At 36.3% G+C, this 17,621-nt stretch overlaps 1 protein-coding gene across 7 annotated transcripts in view; it reads right to left on the bottom strand.

Moving 5' to 3' along the window:
- Positions 1 to 13,259: 13,259 nt before the first annotated feature.
- Positions 13,260 to 17,621, bottom strand: part of UHRF1BP1L (UHRF1 binding protein 1 like) — a 71,637-nt gene continuing 67,275 nt past the window's right edge. For 6 of the 7 annotated variants that reach the window (XM_036459148.2, XM_036459151.2, XM_036459149.2 and 3 more), the window contains one exon: positions 13,260 to 16,833. In XM_036459148.2, the coding sequence (XP_036315041.1) occupies positions 16,684 to 16,833 (150 nt within the window). In that variant the 3' untranslated portion in view covers positions 13,260 to 16,683. The remainder of the gene's footprint in view (positions 16,834 to 17,621) is intronic. The other variant, XM_036459152.2, reaches the window with a different exon arrangement.

The raw sequence follows: 17,621 nt of genomic DNA, 5'->3' as shown, positions 1-17,621 counted from the left end.
AGTAGAGGCCCAGTGCATGAATTCATGCATGGGTGGGGTCCAGCCACCTGCCCTGATGGGGGCAGATCAGGACCAGGCCGGCAGGGGGAAGGAGACACAGGAGGTGTATGTGGGGGGTGGGGGGAGGGGCAGAGGGAAAGGCCACAGGAGGTTGAGGGGCCAATCTGGATCCCGATCGGGTTGGTTGGCCACCACAGTGCACATCATAGTGACCAGTCATTCCAGTCATTCCATCATTCTGGTTGCTTGGCTTTTACATATATATAGATACACCCAACCAGATTAAAGCCTGTCTCACTAGGGGCTGTCAGAAGACTAAAGAGAATGATGTGTTTTCAGGGCTGCCTTTGGAAAGCATGCTGAGACAGGTCCTGATCCAAGTATGCCCATCATCTTAGGGTAGGAAGTGGAAGATAGCTCATTGCCCTTCTTAATGATTCATAACACAGGTACATCAAGATAGAAAGAAAGCAAGAGTTGAACCAAAATCTTGTCTAGAAAGCAAGGTAGCCCTATCCACATAGTTCTGCCAGGAAAGAACTTTAGGAGCATTGCATTAGGTAACCTTGGGCAACCAGTGGCTGTACCTTTGACCAGGTCTGTCCTTTGCACAATTTTTCATTGAATTGAAGTGTAATGCAAAGTCCTTGACTATTGTCAGAAGTTATATAGCATCTTTTATACATGAGGTGTAGGAATGTTCTTAGAACTTTTGTCCATTACTTACTTAGTGAATTCTATCAATATATTGAACCCCACACTTACATTAAACTATACAGGAATGTTTGCTCCCCCTAAGGAATTCACTTTCTGATAATATTAACTAATAAATTGACTTTCACTTTCCACATTAGCTCTCAGGTAACTAAGCCAAATTTAAAGTTTGACATATTTGTGATCTTTTTGCATTTTAGTCATTACTCTTTACATATTTTTGCCTTGGTTTTTATTGATATTGAGTTGTATTTTATTCAATCTGTTTTGTTATAAGAGATATGTATGCATCTGTATTATTGAATTTGCTATATGCCGTGTACTGTTCTAAGTTATAGAATAGTGAGTAAAAACAAACACACTGTCATTCCTCATGGAGATTCCATTGAAAATAATAAAAAAGGCCAGAAATTAAGGAAAAGTACCCTGTTCTCTTACTTTTCTCTTTCTCCCTCCCTCTCTCTCTCTCTCTCTCTCTCTCTCTCTCTCTCTCTCTCTCTCTCTGTAATTCTTTTACTTATTCTCACATGAAAGCAGGCATAGGGAATATCTTAGAGATTGCTTTTCCTTCAAAAACTTCATAAGAAACAACCTTATTTTGGCCTTAAGGATATACATAAAGCATACATTTCTCATCTTTTCATTCACTCATTGTCTGTGATATACCAGGAAGCTCACTGGGTGCGGGTGATTCATCAGTGAACAAGGCAAATATAGTCACAACTGTCATGGAGCTCACATTCTAGTTAAGAGCAGAGACATGGATCAAGTATTCACAAATGCGCCTCATGCTACAAAGATGGGTGTGAATAAGAGGGGCATCTAAGCCTTAGTGGTGAGCACAAGGCCTGAGACCTAAGCGATAAAGGGCAAAGAGAAGCAGGCAGTGGAGATAGAATGTTCCAGGCAGAGAGCTGTTTGGGAATCATTACACCTTGCTCTTTAGAGAACAGTCAAGAATTATATTCTCAGAACTAAATTCCCAAGTCACCTCCTGCCATCTCTTTCTTTATCTTTGCTCTTACTTTGTCTAATTTGCTCACCTCTCCCATTCACATTTGTATTTTTATGGAATTTGAGTTTATTGTTGTTAGTACATTCAAAAATGTTAAAGTATTATCCAAATGATTTTTCTAAAGATAAAGTTGCTTTTTTTTTTTTACTTGTAGATGGCTTCTGATTCATTTTTAAATAGAATTAGCCTCTTCAGAGATTCCCCTCTTTCTTCATATGAAGAAAATCCAAATAAGTAAACCATGGCCTGCACCTTTTTTTTTTTCATATCTAGGTATACTTTATAGATCAATGAATGGGAATGGGAATTAGTTGCATGAAACAACATGAAAACAAAGCTAAGCTGACTATGAAAAATTATATTGTTCATTCTAACTATAACTGTCCAGCACACATATGCTTTTTAATTCTCTTACGCTAACAAAGAAACATGTGCAACTAATTATTTATTTGCCACAATCCAAAGTCCTCCCACCTTCCATATTCATGGGCCAGCTTCTTCCTGTCACCCAGCTGAGGTCCAAGCCTGCCAACTGGGGGACCAAGCTGGGCTGGATTTGCAGCCAAGAACAGAAGGGGAGTAATTGTGAGATATTTTTTCCTGGACTCGGTAACTAACATCATCTGTCTAAACGGATGTGTCATCTTCCACATTGGTACCTAAATGCTTTCCAAAGCACTCTTTCCATTATGCCATAAATTATGGTTTTGTAAAAGGAAAGGCACTAGCGTTGCATTCAGAGGGCCTGGTTTGCAATCTTCGTGTGACCTCATTGTAGCTTAGAAAACTAGAAACCATCAGGTTTAACACGGAAGTGTAGCACACACCTTCATAAGTATATTAGTAACCCAGTACCACAGACTGGGTGGCTTAAACAACAGAAATATATTTCCTCATGCTTCTGGAGGCTGTAAGTCTGACATCAAGGTGTCAGCTGGGTTGTGTTTTTTTGTTTGGTGTTGCGTTGTGTGTCTGTGTGTGTGTGTTTTTAAATATATTTTATTGATTTTTTTTTTTTTTCCAGAGAGGAAGAGAGAGTGATAGAGAGTTAGAAACATCAACCAGCTGCCTTTTGCACACCCCCTTACTGGGGATGTGCCCGCAACCAAGGTACATGCCTTTGACCAGAATCGAACCTGGGACCTTTCAGTCCGCAGGCCGATACTCTATCCACTGAGCCAAAGCGGTTTTGGTAGCAGGGTTGTGTTTTTTAAGGCCTCTCTCCTCGGCTTGTAGATGGCCATCTTCTCCCGATGCCCTCACCGAGTATTTGCTTTATGTGCGTATGTCCTAATTTTCTCTTCTTGTTAGGACACCAGTTCCATTGGATGAAGGCCCATTCTGATGACCTCATTTTAACTTAATTGCCTCTCTAAAGACTCTTTCTCCAAATACAATCACGTTCTTAGCTATTGGGGGTTAGTAATCAAAGCTAATAGCTTCAACATATGTATTTGGGGAGGATACAATCAGTTCAGAACAACAGAGTTGATGGATATTTTGAGAATCACAATAAATGAGACTGAAGAAGTGAAGGCATGAAGAGATTAGCCAAAGAACATATGCATAGCCCCTGGACACAGACAACAGTGTGGTGAAGGCCAGGGGTGGCGGGTGGCGGGTGGGGGCTGGGTGGAGGGGGGCAAAGTTGGAGGGAAAAGGGGACATCTGTAATAGTGTCGACAATTAAAGAAAATAAGTGAAGGCATTTGATTTACTATTCATGACAAAGTGTTCTCTCCAATATTACAAGGACCACATATATAGTTATTCCAATATTATTGACTATATTCCCTATGCTTTGTTTTTTATCACCATAACCATTTTGTAACTAACGATTAGTACCTCTTATTCCCTTCACCTTTTTCACCCAGCCTCTCCATCTCCCTCCCTTCTGCTGCTATGGATATCTGTGTACAAATCTTTGTGTGGAGATGTGTTTTCACTGATGGTAAATACCTAGGAGTGGCATTGGTAGGTCTTATAAAAGGGGTTTGTTTCCATTTTTAAGGCACTGACAAATTGTTACCTCTAAGGATACTACTTAGAGAAAAACAACCATGTTCAGTGCCTTCCATGGAAGCATACAATTTATCAAAATTTAAATACAGTAATAGGCAAACAAGGATGATTAATATTTCTTAAAATGTATTCTTTACTACACAGTTTAAAGCAAACATCATAATTAGATCATTTCAGACATTTTGTAACTGGTTCTGAAAAAAATTAGAAGGAAAAGCCTATTGCTTGAGGTAGTAAACTATTATTAAATACTGTGTTGCTCATACTCATTACATTCAAATTTAAGAGGGTTAGCCCTGGCCGGTGTGCTCAGTGATGAGATGTTGGTTGCCACGTCTTTACCAACACATGGCAACTCAGTCTTTCTAAGCTATAATAATAGGTGTGTATCTCATTGCAGTTTTAGGTGTGTATCTCATTGATAACCAATGATGTTGAGCTTTTCTTTGTTAAATACCAACGAATACAGATATTATTTTCTGTTTCTTCCTTTTGACTTATTATTGGGTTGTAAACGTTCTTTTGTTGTTGTTATTGTTGTCGTCGTCATTCCTCACCGGAAGTTATTTTTCCATTGATTTTAGAAAGAGTGGAAGAGAGGGGAATAGACAAACAGAAACATCCGCATGAGAGATACATATCACATCGATCGGTTGCCTCCTGCACAGGCCCCAACCAGGGCCAGGGATCAAACCTGGAACTGAGGTGCATGCCTTTGACTGGCATCAAACCCGGGACTCTCCAGTCCTCCGGCTGACGCTCTACTCACTGAGCCAAACTGGCTGAAGTTCTTAATCACATCTGGAGATGTCTTTTGTCAGATATATGTTTTGCAAATATTTTTTCCCCAATATGTAGTTTGTCTTTTCATTTTCTTAATGGTTTCAACAAACAAAAGATTTTAATTTTTTTAAACTCTTATCGGTTTTTCCGATCATGGTTCATGCTTTTTCCTATGTTAACCCAGGGTTACAAGGACTTTTTTTCTATGTTTTATTCCATAGAAGGTATGTGTTTTTGCTCTTACATTTAGATCTATGATTGTTTTTGAATTAATTTTAGTGTATAGTATAAAGAAAGATCAAAGTTTATTTTTTTTCTATGTGGATATATGGTGTCCCAAAAACATTTCTTGTAAAGACTATGTTCTTTTTTAAAAATTATTTTTCTATTAAATTTCTGTGACACCTTTACTGAAAATCAATTCACCACATAAGTGTGGATCCATTTCTGGATTCTTAATTCTGTTTCATTGATCTATATGTCTATTCTTATAAATCCTTTCATTTTTAGTCTTGCATCCCAGGTTAATACTTAGAGAAAAACAACCATGTTCAGTGCCTTCCAGACAATTTATCAAAATTTAAATACAGTAATAGGCAAACAAAATGGTTAATATTTCTTAAAATTTATTCTTTACTACACAGTTTAAAGCAAACATCATAATTAGATCATTTCAGACATTTTTTAACTGGTTCTGGAAAAAAAAATAGAAGGAAAAGCTTATTGCTTGAGGTAGAAAACTATTATTAAATACTGCATTGCTTATACTCATTACATTCAAATTTAAGAGGGTTAGCCCTGGCCAGTGTGCTCAGTGATCAGAACATCAGTCCTTGCACTGAAGGGTTACAGGTTCAATTCCCTGACAAAGATGCATACCTGGGTTGCAGGTGAGTATTAACAAAGAAATAGATAAATAAATAAAAGGGTTAAAGAAAAACTACTATTAGACAATTAAAGCACATAAGAGGAGGAGAATCCAAGATGGTGGCATAGGTAACACCTAACTGCAGCCTCACACAACAATTTCAATAAAATACAAAATGGACATTACCCAGAACTACAGGAAAGTCGACTGACTGGAAATTCTACAACGAGAAGGAAAGAGAAAACCAGAAGGAAAATCAGAAGAGCTGTAAAAGCCTAAGGTACAGAGACACGTTGTGCGCACGGAGAGGATGGACCAGAGAGGAGGGGGAGGCTGAGTGCCTGGCTGGTGTTCCCTAGCGGGAAGGAGATAAAAACTCCGGACTGTGCTGAACCCCAGATCTGACAGCACTGAACCCCAGTTCTAGGCCAGACCCTGGGGATCCAGGCTCATACAGAGGGAGCCTGGGCTGTAAGGCGGAAACCCAGGGGAGCAGCGAAAGGGGAGCAGTCAGCAGGCTTACGATCTATCCACTGAACCAAACCAGTTTCAACTGGAATCTGTTTTTTTTAATATTTTGAAAATGTATAGTCATCTGTGGCTGAAGACTTAACCAGTTTAACAGAAATATGTGTATTCTTACTGTACTTTATTTATTTTTTAAATCTTTATTGTTCATATTATTACAAATGTTCCTTTTTTTTTTCTCCCTCCATTGCTCCCCTTAATATGCAAATTGTCCCCTCAACCAGGAGTTTGACCAGGAAGTGGGGCCAGCCTGCCACCGGCAGCAGGCAGACAAGGGAAGGAAAAGGAGACCCTGGCCAGCAGCTGGCAGCCACTAGGGATCCTACTCATGCACGAATTTCAGGCACTGGGACTCTAGTTGAGAATAAAGAGTGTGTGAAGATATGGAGACAGTTTGTTTTAGATAACTCTTCTGAATTTGGCCATGAAGATTGGAGAAATACCTGGATAGAAATGAAAACTCAAGTGAATTTTTTTAAATTTATATTTTTATTGATTTCAGAGATATGAAAGAGAAACATCGATGAGAATCATTGATCAGCGGCCTCATGCATGCCCCACACTAGGGATGGAGCCCCAAACCTGGGCATGTACCCTGATTGGAAATCAAACTGTGCCTCCTGGTTCATAGGTTGATGCTCAAACCACAGAGCCACGTTGGCTAGGCAAACTTATTTATTTTTAAAGATGGGAAATATTATATATATTTGAATGCGGATAAGTGATCTGATAGGTTGAAGATATGAGGGAGATGGAGTTGAAGACTGCACATCACCTTTCCTGACCCCATCTTTCATCCCTCTCCAATACTCAAAACCTTCCCACTGTGAGGCCCTCCAGAACTCAAGTCAGTGACCAGCAAAATCAATTTCCTTAACGTCTCCCTTATTCCTTTTACCTACTTTATCTAACTGAAGCCTGTCACTTCCCTAAGGGCCTTGCTTCTCCTACAGCTCTTTCAAAGAGTGGCAGTTTTTCCTCCCACATCATTCATACCACAGGGCCTGAGGTGGGATATGTGTTTTTCTTGCACTTTATTGTTTCAAGAACATTTTCCCTCCCTGGTCTCTTCAAAAACAGTCATCTTTGAATCTTGTGCCATCAGACCATAGCACCCATTACTCATTCTTGTTGAAGTTATCTTCCAACACCACAGCTTACTCCTTTTTGGTCCTTGAACATTTCACTTTCTGGATCACTGCACTCTCTCTAATACTCCTTTTGTCATAGTTCTTGGGGTATTCAAGATCCCCACTGTGGAAGCCATCGACACCCTGGACTCTTTGTTAACTACTCACTCCTAAAGTCATTCTAGATTTCTCATTACCATTGATTAACCCTTACATAATCTCAATTTCAAACATCCTATCCTTCAATCTCTACCTTATTTCTAGATTCCCAACTTCAAGCACCTTTCAATACCACTGGGGTCTATAATCTATTGATTCTGCCACTATTTCATTATCTCTTATCCCTATCTAGTCTTTATTTCTTTTTAAAAAAAATCTTATTGCATTTTTAGAGAGAGAAGGGAAGAGAGAAACATCAATCAGCTGCCTCCCGCACAACTCCTACTGGGGATCAAGCCCACAACTTGGGTAGGTGCCCTGACCAGAAATCGAACCAGCAACCGTATGGTGCATGAAATGATGCTCAGCCAACTGGCCAGGGCATCCTCCTTTTTATTCGTGTTGAGTTGTGTCCTCCAAAAATATATGTTGAAGTCCTTGTACCTGCATCTAGTATTCTCCAGTACCTATGAAAGTGACCTTCTTTGAATATAGGAGCTTTGCAGATGTAGTCAGGATGAGGATGGGCCTTAATTTGCTCTGACTGGCATCCTTATAAAAAGAGGAAAATTTGGACAACCATATGAAGACTTGAATTTGAATTCTGCTACCATAGCCAAGGAACGAATGCTTGGGGTTACTAAAAGCTGGAAGAGGCAAGGAAAGATCCTTAAGCTTCAGAGGGAGCATGGCCCTGCCAACTCCTTGATTGCTGACATCTAGACTCCAGAATTGTCAAATAAATCTCTATTGTTTAAACTACTCCTTTTATGGCACTTTGCTACAGCAGCCCTAAGAAACTAATACACCAGGTTAAATTACATATGGCCAAATATAAAAATCATGATAAAAATCATTAGTGAGCTGAAACCAGTTTGGCTCAGTGAATAGAGCATCAGCCTGCAGACTGAAAGGTCCCAGCTTCGATTCCGGTCAAGGGCATGTACCTTGGTTGCAGGCACATCCCCATTAGGGCTTGTGCAGGAGGCAAGTGGTTGATGTTTCTCTCTCATGGATGTTTCTAGCTCTCCATCCCACTCCCTTCCTCTCTGTAAAAAATCAATAAAATATATTTTGAAAATAAAAACAAATCATTGGTGAAATAAAATCATTCCTTTGCATACTCTGAATTCCCTTGCTTTCTCTTCATTGTACTAAGTAAATCCTGATTAAGTTTAGTGTTCAGCTCTGACTACACCTGCAGTGAAACCTGGCTTGAGAAACACACACAACCACGTTGATTGGTCTCTCTTGAACACGTAACTAAATGCAATTGGACTCTAATGGTGTTTGGCAGCCATATCCAATTTCTCTACTCCATTCATTCACTTCTATAAAACTATCTTCTAAAACCTCCAATAACTCCTCCTTAATCCTCACTCTCAGCTAATGACCTACCTAATTTCAATGAGAAAATGCCTTTCTAAAAAAACTTCCAGGAGCTCCCATGACATCGCCTTCCCTACCCGCATTTGTCCCCATATTTTTTGCCTTCTATCTGTGCCCCTGGCTAACCAGCTACTCCACTTGTGCACCATATACTATCCCCTCTTGGTTACTCAAAGACATTGCTATAGAATTTCTTCTCCATCATAAACCTTTCCCTCTCTTCCAGATCCCAATTGACCATTATTTCTCCCTTCTAAAAAAAAAAAAACAAAAAAAAAACTAGCCAATACATCCAGCCAGTCCTCTCTCCTTCATAAAATGACATTGTTTGTTGTGACAGTTTGTTTATACTTATTAAATTTTGGCTTAATTCTGAATGGTATCCTATGCAAACATGTTTCAGTTTGGATTGTAAATTGTGGTTAGCTTACCTTTCAATATAAAACTCCTTGAAGGTGCCTATGTTCTCTCCAGTTTTTCATCTTTCAGTCTCTCCTGTGCCCCACTGCAAACAGGTTTGATCCTATTTGCATTGAAACTGTCTTCAAGTTCACCAAACATGTCCATGTTGTTAAATCTAATTGTCAACTTTCACTCCTCATCTTTTTTATCTTTGAGCAACTTTTAACATAGCCAATCATTTCTCCCTTTTTAAAACAATTTTCCTACCTCCCTTTTAGGACATACTGTCCTGATTGTCCTCCTGTCACTGCTTGTGGGCATCCGGTCCTGGTTCTTCCTCACCTGTCTGTCCTATAAACACCCATGTGGCAAAGAGGCGTGTCGAAACCTCTTCTGCTTTTTATCTACTTATTCTACTTAGGGAAGGAGCTAGAATCCCTCACACTTACACAGTTACACAAGAGATGTGCTCTAGTAACAACAGATGATTCCCAACTTTGTCCAAGAAGTTATCTGCAGGGATTTTGTTTGCTGAAGGTAGTGTGCGATCACAGCACAGTTGCTCAGGTCAGGAATACATATCAATCCTAGTCTTATCTTTTACACAACTAATCCAATTCCTCAGCAGATGCACCTTCAAAATATATCAGGCACCATCCACTTCTCAATTCTGCTCCTTTAATAGCTCCATCCCTATTCTTTTCAGTTGTGAATGTCACACGAAGTACTCCCTTACTAGTATACGTTTTGTCCAAAAACATAAACTAATAATTTTAATGCCTTAATCTCTTAAATTATATAGAAAATAAAATGTCATTACAAAAGTTATTACTAGCTTTCAGACTAGCAGTTTTTTTAAATGTCTCAAATCTTGTAGAAAAAGTAGTTACACCATTATAACCTTTTATAACTGCTTATGCCTATACTAGCATTTTTACTTCTTCATATGATGCTGAGTTGTCTAATGTCCTTGCATTTCAACCTTTGTTTACTTTGTTCTTACGATAATATTCATTACTGATGACAATGCTTCTGAGGATACAAACTTCGTTGAAGCCTTTTGGAAAGGAGTTTTGATCATAGAAAATTCATGGCCTTTGATGGAGTTATTCTTCTTTTGGGAATCTATCCTAATAATCCAACATGTAAATAATGTTTTGGCACAAAAGTGTTCAGTACTATTATTTATAATAGTAAAACATTGGGAAATCCCAAATGGTTAATACAGCAATTATTAAATTTTAGTAATCTACTCAATAAAATATAAAGAACTCAGTGGCACGGTGAAGCTAATATGCATGGTATAGCAACGATGAGAAGTATTTCATGATTACATAAATGCAAATGCCAATTTGTGTAACTAGAAAATGAGAAGTAACATTAACAACAAAAATACTTAGAATGCTCATAAGATATATTGAGAATATATTTTTGAACTAGTGGACAATCCAAGCAATTATACTAAATAAAAAAGGGAAACAAGAGTATAAGAAGGTTGTGGTAAGTGGAATAATGGTACCTACCTCCATTCCCAGTTATATGTTGTTGTTTTACAGGACAAAAGGAACTTTGCAGTGTATCTTTTTATATTATTTGTGCTTCAGTTTCTAAAATTGGTGACATTATAATGGCCACCAGACATAACGGAACTACACAAAAGGTGGATCAAAAGGAAGTCAAAGATGAAGCCTACTCAGCCAATATATTAACAAGAAACTGAATTCTGAAGGCAAAAGGGAGGGAGGGGACTTATTAGACTAGAGACCTGATGCACAAAATTTTTGTGAGTAGGCCTTCCTTCCTCCAGCTGCCAGCATGGGCTTCCATCTGGCACCCGGGACCCAGGCTTCCCTCACAGCCCTGGCTTCATCCAGAAAGTCATCCAATCTAATTAGCATATTACACTTTTATTATTATAGATACGGGGGAAATGACAGTGTTAACTAGACTCCCACTAAGATAATAGAAAAGGCTTAAATACATTACAGTAATCCTCAAATATGTATGCTAACGCAAGGTCCTATCATTTTTAATATACTTGGCTTTTGCATGTTTTTATATTGATATAATAATATGGGAATATCTTAAGTTCTAGAAATTTATAGAAACAGGATATTAAAAAGTTGCTTTATTTGCTCATTTTTTATTCCTCTTTAAAACTCTTTTACCTTTAGAGCTCTAATATTTACTATAGAAAAATCTTGTTTGACTGCAAGGAATGGAGAAAATAAAAATAAACCAGAGAAGCACCAAATCATTATCATATCAATGCTAATAATGCTAATAAGAATTATGAATACTGGTATACTGAATTCAGACAAATGCTAAGATGCCAATTAGTTTTATAGAAATAAAATGTTTCCAATAGCAATGAGTGCCCTATTAATATCAAAATTGAAATCAAGATTTGAATTAAAAAATTTAAATCTTCACCTGAGGACATTTTCATTTTTAGAGAGAGGGGAAGGTAGTTAGACAGAGACAGACTGATAAACATTGACTGGTTGCCTCTAGTATATGCCCCGTCTCCAAAATTTCTGCAGTGTTTGGGACCATGCTCCTACCAACTGAGCCACAAGGGCAGAACTCAACAGGTATACTTTTTGGGCATATCATTATTTATAAAAATTCTGAATGTGCCAATTTTTGCATATTAAATTGGAGAATTTCTGTGTATATATTTTTTGCTTAAGGCTTTAATTCATATGATACACCAAAGTGAATTCTTTTCATGGATCTTTCTCAAGTGCTTCATTATAATTTTGTTCAACATGTTTCCTTGCACAAGATTTGTTCAGTGGTTACTTTTTAATGTTCCTGCTCTGATTTAACCGTACATCTATTTTAATTGGAGTGATTTTAAATATTGTGAAAGATGGACTTTGATAATACCCTATAAATTTATTTCACCCATATCCTACATGGATTATTTTAAACTCTACTTATTTAAAACTTTATTCACATGCCTATGTCTTTAAAAATATTCCTATTTACTCTTGATCACATTTATGATGCAATATTTGAGTTCTTTTTTGTCATACCAACAAAAACAATTCTGCTCAATTATCACAAGAAAAAGTTTAATCACCTCATTGTACTCTCCTAACCACCATACACCAAGTATTTCTTCACCTAATCAATTTCTTCACATAAAAATTAATAAAGTGAAGAATGAGAAATTTTATTTACCAGTCAACCAGTTAAGTATAATATCTAAAGAATGACTTGACTTTTGATTAGTGATACAAATTGAAAATAAAATCTAATTGATAAGTGTTGCTTTTTTTGTCCAAATATTTTTTCACAAGTTTTTTAAAACCAGGTTACTCTTCTTGGTAATTTAGATAGCTTTTTTATTCTAAGATCAAAAATTATCATTCATGTTTTATATATAAATAGGAAAGACATTAAGTTGATTTCACATTTTTCTTTAAATTTTTCTATTAAAAGTTTCAAATTCTCAAACCTGCCAAGACTACACAGAAGTATTGGTAACAGATATGCTGAATTCCAATATTGTAACATTAACATGAATTTCTTTCCACTTTATGATAATCCATTAGGTTAATATCTAATTGTTTATAAAAACCATCATGCTTACTTTATGTGCTTCATGTTACCATAATTTTTGTATTTCTCAATAAAAACTGCAAAACATTTATGAGAATTTATAATTCAATGAATTAGTGTTATAAAAGCATTAGTATATTTATGTTTTTATATCTTATGTGATTTCAACTTTCAATATTTTATATATTCTAAAAGGAAACTAAAACAAGTTCAAAATCTACTTTCCTTAGCATCTCTAGGCATAAGCTAACATGAAATCGTTTGCACTTTAAGGAATTAGACACAACGGATCCTGTGTATCAGTCAATTTCTCAAAATCAAAAACTTTCAGCCATTACTCTTTGGGCCTCTTTTCCATTCGGTTTAGCTGATGGGACAGGCATATCTTGACAGCCACAACACCATATGCCACAATCAAAGCCAGATGACATTCTGGCACCTAGTAGTGTTATCAAGTGATATGCTAATTTTGCTTTGTGATGGCCTGTGATAAATTAAGCAGAAGTTCAGCTATTCAAAATTCTGAAGAACACAATCTGGCAAATTTCTCCAACCCCAACCCTTTTCCCCAAAGACACAAGGAGACTGATCCTTTTAGTCACCATCACCTATTTTTCTGTCTACGTTCTATTTCCCCTCAGTCCAACTGAGAGGAAGAACTCAATACCTGAAAACATCCTTGATACCTCCTCCATTTTATTCAATAAATTTATTGAGTACCTGCGATGTGCCAGGCACTGTATGAGGCATAAGGAATACAAAGTTCAACAATGACAACACAAACATAATTCCTGTCCTCACTGTTACAATCTAGAGGATCTACATTAATCAAATACATATAAAATTAAAAAGCTGTTCAATGCTAATTGGAGGTATATGTTCAGGTGACAATGTGTCCAAGCAGTTTTGCTTTGTGACAGAAATTAGGGAATGAGCCGAGATATGACAGACAAATATGAATGAACCAGGCAATGAGTAGGGGAAGGTATTTTAAGCCAAAGGAATAGCATGAGCAGTTTCCAATGTGGAAGAATTACTCTATTCTCACTTATTCCAGATACTTAAGTAGAACACAAAGTAACTGAAACGTGATACACAATGAGGCTAACTAAGCAGTAGTAACAATAACTAGCTCCTGAGTGCTTTTTTAGGTGATGTGTCAGCCAGTTTTAATTTTATGAGGTATTACCTCTTCTAATGCTCAGAGTTATTCTATAAAGTAAATGACAGACCTAATATATGTGAAATCATAGGTCACATAATATTTTTGTTTTCATCTTAAGAGCAATGAAAAGTCATTGAAGTGGCTTAAGCTGGGATAAGAATGAGTAGGTTGCCTTATGTCCTGTGTTATTTCAAAAACGAGAACTCTGCCTGAATATAGAGAATGAATTGCAGTAGGTTCAGAGTAGCTGTAGGAAGACCAGTTAGGAGGCAATCCAAGTAATGCAGGCCAAACATGCTGATGGTAGCTTAGATTTAAAAGGTGGTGAGAATTGAAGACAAGTGGACAGCTTTGATAGATGTTTGCAAGATAAAAAGACAAAGAGGCAATAAATTGAGGGAGGAAAGGAGGGGAGGAATGAGAGAGGAAGAGATAGAGACACGAAATTAAAATGCAAAACATGATTATCATTTCCTTCCTCTGATCAATAAATTCTATGACAGAGATTTAGAAAATTTCTTTTCAAGATATGGCAACTTTATTTCTAATATGTGATTTACTTCTATACTTTTCACACCACCAAAAAGATTGGGATTCACTTAGTCAATCAAAAATCCTCCCACTATCTTATACATAGTTTGCATAATACATCTCTCTTTATCTCTCTTCCCCTCTCTGTCTCACACACACATAATAAAAAGTATTATATCTTTAAAAGAAAAACAGATAAAAGACAGTGATTTTCCCCACCCCTGTTAAAATATGTAAATTAATGACCAAAGTAAAATAAAAGCACATAACTGGGATTTAAATCAAAAGAGCAAGTAATTAACTGTGATTTCAGTAAAGTCAATTGTCCTTTCTGAGCCTTGGGGTTTTTATTTAACTTCTAAAATGTGAATAATACCTACCTCCCGGGTTTTCTTGAGGGAATTACATGAGATAGTAAATTTTAAATCTCTATAAAAATAGTACTTACTATAAATTTTTTAAAAATCCAACATAGCAAGTAGAATGCTCAGATCCACATAAATTATCATATCTACTGTTTGTATGATTTTCTTAAGATGGCCAATGGAAAGGAATAAGACAAACATTTGGCTTCCATAAGACTAAACAAGTATACCACAAATTTAAAATTTCTATAGAACAAATGGGTCAATCCTGAGAAACACTGTCAGCTCTGAAGAAGTTAATGTCCTGTCAAATCCGTTTTTCTATATGAAAGACTGTATACCTTGAATATACTCCTATAAATCAAAAGTACTCTACGAAGAATATTAGCTAATTTAAAAATATTGAATTAGACCTTTGTTCTTAATCTAAGACCATTACATAGTTTTAGATTAACACAGTTTAACATAATTTTTAAATACTTTGAGGTAAAATATTCACAATTTAAATCTGTTCTTTGCTGTATCCTCAGTTCCCAAAACAAGGCCCGTATTTGAAAGTCATATCAATGAAGTGGATGTTACAGAAGAAAAAACTCGTACTGTTTTAAATAAAGTCCAAGTCACTCCAACATTTAAGTAAATGAAGCCTGTATTCTCCTCCAAGTACTCAGACATAGAGATGGCTGTGCGTCATGCCAACAAGCAAAGCACCATAAAGTGTCGAAACATGGTTTAACATTTTCAAGTACCTTACAGAAAAAGTAGTCCAGCTGTTTCATGTTCTCTCTTGGATATATTTATGTTTAAGAATGCAAATTTTAAAATAGACTATCTATTTAAGTCTGTTTAATTATATCACAAATATACTTTAAGTCTTCAAAATCCTCTCCTGCTTAACTAGGAACTTTTATTTCATAATGCATGAAAGAGATTCTCTCTCATGTTGGCTTCAACCTCAACAATTCCTAGAAAATAGAATTCAAAAATTTACCAATCACTTTTATTATAGAAGACAGTATATATAATATATCACAAAGAACTTTAATCAAAACTAGCTATATAAACTGGGTATGTGCAAACAACCACCTAATCTGATACTTTAAGAATGGTATGAAATTTTTTTGAATGTATAAATTAAATACTCTGAAAACTTTACTCTTAAATAGAGAAAAGATAAAGGTAAAGAAATAATATAAATCGAATGAATTAAATTCGTAGTTATAAATGCTGCCAAATTTAGAAGGATAGTTACTCTTACTTCTAACGAATGTTTTGAAGAATGTACAAGTAATGCTTTTTTATGAGACTGGCGCGCTACCTACTGCACTAACGAGGCACCTAGTAATGCTTTTTTAAATCAGTTGGCCATATACTCTAAAGTTTTGCTTTTTTAAAGTTTGTGCTTTTTATTTTTACACTTGTACCATTTTTTGTGGCAAATTATAGCCTCAATTTATACATTTTACCCATCATTTAAAATGATTTATTTTTCACATTTCCAAGTTACTTCAGAAGTCCAATAGGGTGATTTGCCAGAATTTTCAAACCCAGAATTATATAATTTATAGTCTGACTGGACTTTTTACAGTAATTAAATACTCATAGATATAAGTACATTATTTTAAAACATTTAAAAAGTAAGCCTTTTATTTTACATTAGCCCTAAAAACATTTGAATCTTTGTAAATCATAGTAATCATTAACAGAGTGATAAATTCAATCATCTGTGGAACACAACAGGTTTTCATTTTTCTTTTTTTTTTAAATGCCTATAGTGTGATATCAAAATTAGGAAATGACATCTTCATGAGGCATGTAATTACTTTACAGTATGTGCTGACTTCCCTATATCACACCAGTTTAAAAGAGGGTTAACAAACACAAAACAATCAAAAGATGGTAATGCCCGTACCTAATACTTCCTAAACTAGCTTTGGACTGGTCACCACTTCATCACATACCATTTAATTTTATTGTCTTTTCATGAAATGGAAATTCACTCGGTAACATCACATTATAAATATAACCTCTCAACTCCAGAGCTATAATTTGGGTTTTGAATGCCACTCCTGCTCTTCAACTGTCATCTTCTTTATATGATGAAGGAGAGCATCTTTCTCCAGGTGAGCCTCTGCAAGAGCCATTTTAGCTTTAGCCAATTCCTGCTTAAGAGATTCATTCTCTTCCATGAGCTGAAATGATAAATTTGAAAAATCAGAGAATTTAATCATTTTCACAAAATATAGACAATTTATATGATATATCAGATAAAGGTGTGACACTTGGAACAGAAAAATACCCAGTGCTGGCAAGGGTACACTTGTGCTGAAATCTGCTTTGAGAAGCTATTTGGAAACACATATCAAGCCCTTAAAAATGTTCATAAGTACTGACCCCACAATTCAAAACACTAATTAAAGCCTACTTTCTAAATCTAGCAGTGAATTAATCTAACTCTAATTTCCCTGGACCTTTTTGTGGCTTTAGACACTGCGGACCTCTCCTCTCCTTCCTACATGTGTCTCCTCTCTGCCTTTTCTGCCACGCTCTTTCATGTGTATCCCTCTCCACATATGGACTTTTTATCCTTTCCTCCACTATGTAGGAACCCTTATATTTTAATGTTCTGTTAGCTTCCTTTATCACTGAGTCACTCTCTTATGTGATCTCATGTACTCCTGTGGCCTGATCCAGCATCAACCACTCTCAAGCTTCAGTCCCACATTCTGAATCTTATTAGACATTTTTATCTAGATGGCTAATAGGTCTCCCCTCCTCATTAAGACTCAGTTCAAGTATTTTATTCTTAGGGCAGTTTCTTAACCCCTAATTATGAAGATTTGATAAAACTAAGTACTTTCTCCCCAGATAAATGAATTTACTAATATATGAAAATATTTGCATTTAATTTCAAAAAGTTCTCAGATTTTCTTGGGTAAAGTTTAAGAATTCCTGCCTTATGAACCAAGCTGGGTACTTG

The sequence above is a fragment of the Pipistrellus kuhlii genome, unplaced genomic scaffold (genome assembly GCF_014108245.1).
Source record: "Pipistrellus kuhlii isolate mPipKuh1 unplaced genomic scaffold, mPipKuh1.p scaffold_m20_p_3, whole genome shotgun sequence".
Taxonomy (NCBI): Eukaryota; Metazoa; Chordata; class Mammalia; order Chiroptera; family Vespertilionidae; genus Pipistrellus; species Pipistrellus kuhlii.
The sequence above is the reverse complement of the archived record's forward strand: the minus strand, read 5'-3'. Positions and strand labels throughout refer to the sequence as shown.